Consider the following 6,000-nt stretch of genomic DNA (forward strand, 5'->3'; position numbering starts at 1 on the left):
TCTATCCGTCTACAGCTGTTGTTGGATTAACAGCGTTTTGGTTGACTTGAAGAAGCAGACTCCTCACTCCCCACTGTATTTTTGTCATTCTGCGGGGTCTAAGTGACACATAGAGTACCCTTACATTACTAAACTAACGGGAAAGAGCAATCTGCTTCCTAAATTATCACAGCATGTTTGTGTGGATGGAAACATATTAACAACGTTTTTTGTTGTGTTATCATCATTTCCAAGTTCTGTAAAGTGTTCAGGTTTATTCATGTTTTCCCATACATCTGCCTGTTCTAGAAGGCAACGCCCTCTCAGTGTCATCATGAGGGAACCCGCCGTGTGCTCAGACTGTGGTCAGAATTGTGTACTGTTGTCTGTGACTGTGACTTTCTCTTCTTGTTGTACATAATGACGTGCAATGTGTGATTTATGGCCATGTATTGACATGAAAAAATCAAATATAAGCAAATGTGATGGAACCTGGTCTGGTGTTACGTTTTTCTGTTGTCTGTACAGAAACTTGTGACTTTGAGTTTGTGAGGATGAGAATGAATGGTTCAATGATGTGTTTGGTAATTAGATGAGAAAGTTCTTTGTTACATTATTCACCTTCACCTATCCCGTAGACTGGATATCCGTCGGTGCGCTTTTGAAGATTTGGCCTTCAGCTTGTTACGTATGTGGACATAATATGTCTCCTGTGCATATTATTTCACTGATCCTTTTGCCCAGTCCCAGGAAGATAGTTGATGGATACTGTGGTGAGTTGTACTTTATCTACAGGCCTACCCAGAACTGGATAAATAGTTGATGGGTACTCTGGGGAGATGTACTTAATCCATGCTCGGCGTTGGTACAGAATGATTGCCTTAGTCAGATAACTGTTATAGTGTGTTGGACTGGATGTAATCGACTGTCTCTATCTTTCTGCTGGGATGCAATATCCAACTCAGCCCAGATTTTCCCTGACTGGCAGTGTCGACAGCCCGCTTCCTAAATGATTTAAATAGTGTTGATGGAGGTGTAAAGTCGTAAAGTGTTTTACTAATGTACAGTCAGGAGTCAAAATTCACAATAAACTCATTTGTCTGTTGTGATGATGTTACACGGTTTATTTGAGCGCGTTAGTAAAGAAAAGCACCACCCCCCCCCCCAAAAAAAAACAACCCCGAACACGATAGCCAGGTCATCGCTTTCCTTTTTCTTTCTTTCTTTCTTTCCTTCTTTCTTCACCTCCGCCCATCGATGCTGTAGTGACCCGAGAGATCTTTGTGTAGAGATATTTCTGCCATGTGGCAGCTCAGATCTGGAGGTCCTGGGGAGCGATAGGAAAATACGCACTTTTTCTATGGGTTTTTTGTTTTGTTTCACCCTTTCGTACCCCCGGGGTGGCATTCTTCACATTTAAGAATACTTTTAGTACGAAGACCTCTTTGAAACTTTCGGTTTCTCTCAAAAAATCATTTTGACCGACCGCTATGCAAAGCGAGTAAATTTCGCCTTTGGAAAGTGGTGGCACAGAGAGTTCCCCACGTCGTATGGGTACGATAGTAAATCAAGACGTACATACATTTAGGCACCAAAATGAAGCCAATAGCAGCATATGACCGAGAAATAATGGATGTAGATTTCAAATGACCGCCATTTTGAAATCCAATATGGCGGCCATAAAGAGGGAAATCCGAGTGGCCCAATATCTGAAAATGATTGAAATATGTGAATGTACATCTGTGCCAAGTTTGGTGCTTGTATCACAAAATGCACAATAGGTTTGCTAAGCGGCCCCACTCTTCTTCTTTTCTCCTTCTCGGTCGCATCACACTTGAAGTCTGGTATCTGTCATAAATTGGGCCGTCCTGTTCAGTTCATCTGTCGGCCCGTATCGCTTCTCTTACAGCGTCAGTGGGGTTGGCCACGTTTCCTGTCTCAGGGCCCTGTGTGTCTTGCAGTGCTGAAGGATGTGTTCAACAGTTTGGTAGCGGCCCCACTAAAACACGAGGTATGGGTAAGAATAATTTAAACATCTATGGTGCTTTTGAAACCCTCATCAACGTAACTTAGATCGATCATTTTTTTAAAGGTGGGATATGAACTTGCTTGTCGGGGCCAACCGGGGTTGAGAGGGATATGTGCAACATCCCAGGAGAAAAGCCGAGAAACTCGATAAAGATTTTGCCCATACGGGAATCGAACTCAGGTCTTCTGCGTGTGACAGGAGGGGGGCCCAACCTCCACACACCATAGACGTCGGTGAAAGTGAGAAAGACATTACAGACTTCAAACCAGACAATCAAATTGGTCGCGTTTAAGGACAAGCCGGCTAACCCAGATTTCGGGGGTTTCCAGATATCTTGACCTACGCCAAAAGTGGGCATTGCCCTACCTATTGGAGAAGTTTGGTTTCTTTGGTGTGTATATTTGGTTATAGAAAAATCTCTCGTCTTCTAAAGAAACTGAACAAGTGGGGGGGGGGGGGGGGGGACTTTACCTTCGATTTTCCAAAGACAGCAATTTTCGAGATAGCCCCCTTGTGTTAAAAAACAACCAATTGACCAACGATAGGCGGCCAACAAACTACATCGTCTTAGTTGAGTTGAGGAACAGCAAAGCTAGTTGGCCTAGATCTACGTGTACATAACTTTTTGTTAGTGTTAGTGTTTGCGTGGGTAGTGAAATATTCGAGTAATGTTTCAATTTTCAGAAATCTAGATCTATAACATAACTAAATGACTGGAAAACGGAACTTAATATCAGCTATAATAAAAAATAAAAAAAGGGGTGTTTTTGGTAGAGAGGAAGAGCCCGAAACAGCGGCGTATTCTCTCCTGATGATCTCCTCGCTACAGTCCGGGATACGGAGCGGTCGGCTGTCAGAAGTGCATACGGCTGTTTAGACTACCCACTGCCCCCTCCCCCTTTCTCTCTCTCTCTCTTTCTCTCTCTCTCTCTCTCTCTTTCTCTCTCTCTCTCTCTCTCTTTTTCTCTCTCTCTCTCTCGCTCTTTCTCCCTCTCTCTTTCTCTCTTTCTCTCTCTCTCTCTCATTCTCTCTCTCTCTCTCTCTCCCTCTCTCTCTCTCACACACACACACACACAAACACACACACACAAAGGGAGAGAAAGAGATTCGCACGCATCGACAGAATCGGTGCTTAGAGGTTCAGTGACACAGACACAGAAAACGACAAAAGAAACATTTATAATATTATTACCCAGTGTATTATTTTTATGTAAGAGGAAGATGAAAACCAGAGAAGTACCCTAAAAAACAGATGGGTTAATGTTTAACTTAGAAGCTGTGAGTTGGCTGCAAGTTATATTATAGTACATGTGTATAGACATCTATGTGTGTACAAAAGACAGTGTACTATAAGCTGGACTGACGTGTAGGTGTGTATGTTAAGTATGTAGATACTCTGCTGTCAGTCAAAAAAATGGAGAGGTTCGTTATGCGTAGAAACCTGCATGAACATAAACACACACGCACGCATACATACATGCATACATACATACATACATACATACATACATACATACATACATACATGCATACATACATACATACATACATACATACACACACACACACACACACACACACACACACACACACACACACACACACACATACCGTGTCTGCCCGTAGACATCCCACACAGAGCACCATGTTCCACAGGGCAGAAGGCGGGGTCGCTTGTATTGTGTTCGTCGATGTACCTGGGAGGGTGGGGGGGAGATATGACTTCAATAATACTGACGATTGCACAGAGAGAGAGAGAGAGAGAGAGAGTGTGTGTGTGAGAGAGAGAGAGAGAGAGAGTGTGTGTGTGTGTGTGTGTGTGTGTGTGTGTGTGAGAGAGAGAGAGAGAGAGAGAGAGAGAGAGAGAGAGAGAGGGAGATGTTTCACAGGGTAGAAGGCGGGGCAGCTTGTCTTGTGCTCGTCTATGTACCTGTGGTTGGGGGGGGGGGGGTATGACTTCAATAATAATGACGATTGCACACACATACATACACACACACACACACACACACACACACACACACACACACACACACACACACACACACACACAGAGGGTAGAAGGCGGGGCCGCTTGTCTTGTGCTCGTCTATGTACCTGTGGTGGAGGGGGGGTATGACTTCAATAATAATGACGATTACACACACACACACACACACACACACACACACAGAGAGAGAAAGAGAGAGAGATGTTCCAGAGGGTAGAAGGCGGGCCGCTTGTCTTATGTTCGTCGATGTACCTGGGAGAGGAGGGGGGGGGTATTGATGATTGTGTACACACACACACACACACACACACACACACACACACACACACACATACACACACACACACACACACACACACAGACACACAAGGTAGAAGGTGGGTCCAAAAACTTTACCTTCGATTTTCTGAGGGATTTTCTCAAAAGAAGCCCAAGAAATGCTGTTTTGAGAAAATTGAAGGTAAAGTTTTTGCCCCTTGTACAGTTTCTTTAAAAGACAAGGAGAGTTTTCTCTATGACCGAACAAACACACACACACACACACACACACACACACACACACACACACACACACACAAACACACACACACACCAATGAAACCAAACTTCTCCTATAGGTAGGGCAATGCCCACTTTTGGTGTAGGTCAAGATTTCTGGAAACCCCCGAAATCTGGGTTAGCCCGCTTGTCCTTAATTAAAAGCGACCATATAACATTTTGCAGAGGGCTTGCATTACCAGCGTCGGCAGTGTAATGGCTAACCTTCAGAAAATAATAATCACTCATTAGGTACAACCACAGAATTCTGTGAGTGCAACTTATCGAGAACACTAGACAAACTAACGTTGATGTGTGGACAACAATGGAATAATAACACTAGATCTAGATGGAGCACAGATAAGAACCACAACATGTACCAGACACAAGAATGGACGGTTGTGAAAGTTGCTCTTCATGTGGTTGAACTGGTTTTTCTTGTTTCGTTTCTGTGAAATGCTTTCTCCTGTGTGAATGATCATGTGATTGGTGGAAAGCGCTCTGAGCTTTGGATTAAATACAATGTGCTAGTATTGGAAAGAGCGCTATATAAATGCAATCTATTATTATTGTTATTACGGTTATTATCGTTATTATTATTAATATTATTATTATTATTATTATTAATATATATTATAGTATTAATATTATAATATTATTATTATCATATTATTATTATTATCATTATTATTATTATTATTATAATTATCGTTATTATTATAACATTTTACTAATATTATCATTATTATCATTATAATTACCATTATCATTATTATTATCATCATTATTATCATTATAATTACCATTATCATTATCATTATTATTGTCATCATTATTATCATTATGATTATCATTATTATTATAACAATAAATAACATGTAACCACGGACATACGTGATCCTGTAGTTGTTGGGCCTGGTCTCTGTGCTGTGTTTGTTCCCGCCGGCGCCCCAGACCGTGCACTGTTTGACCTCGACCTTGTGCTCCCGCTCCCGACACCAGGGGGCGGGCTGGTACGTCTCCCGGCACAGCATCACGTGACTTTGGAACTCCGCCCTGCCGTCCCTGCGAAATTACGGTTAGAATTTAAAATTCAAGTCAAGGACCTTCCATTCACAATCTCTTTCCTTCAAGTTTAACTCACTGAGGCACTTTAAAAAAAAAAAGAGGTATAACTTCGTTACTCATACACAGTTTTCATTTTTTTCCCCCTAAAGCTTAAAGTTGGTGGTTGGTGGGTGCTCTGGTGTAGTTTGCTCCTTCTTTCCTATCAAACATCTATCATCCTTATCTCTCCTCCTTCTTTTTTGTGTCTGTTACTCTCTTGTAACACATCTAATCTTCGTCACTTATATGACCTTATTGTGTTGTAGGTGCCATAAAACTCTTACTAAAACTAAAACTAAAGCTTACAGAGGCAATCAACGACTTTTGTAATATGAAATATTATGCAACTTCTGTTTTG

The 6,000-nt window shown here is 41.9% G+C and overlaps 1 protein-coding gene across 1 annotated transcript; it reads right to left on the minus strand.

Moving 5' to 3' along the window:
- Window positions 1–1,080: 1,080 nt before the first annotated feature.
- LOC101857078 lies at window positions 1,081–5,600 on the minus strand (the record flags this gene model as incomplete). The annotated part of the gene is given in 3 exon segments (XM_005090450.3): window positions 1,081–1,306; window positions 3,620–3,705; window positions 5,430–5,600. Coding segments are annotated over 3 exon segments (312 nt in total). The 3' UTR covers window positions 1,081–1,220.
- Window positions 5,601–6,000: the final 400 nt, after the last annotated feature.

The sequence above is a fragment of the Aplysia californica genome, unplaced genomic scaffold, assembly GCF_000002075.1.
Source record: "Aplysia californica isolate F4 #8 unplaced genomic scaffold, AplCal3.0 scaffold00017, whole genome shotgun sequence".
Lineage (NCBI taxonomy): Eukaryota > Metazoa > Mollusca > Gastropoda > Aplysiida > Aplysiidae > Aplysia > Aplysia californica.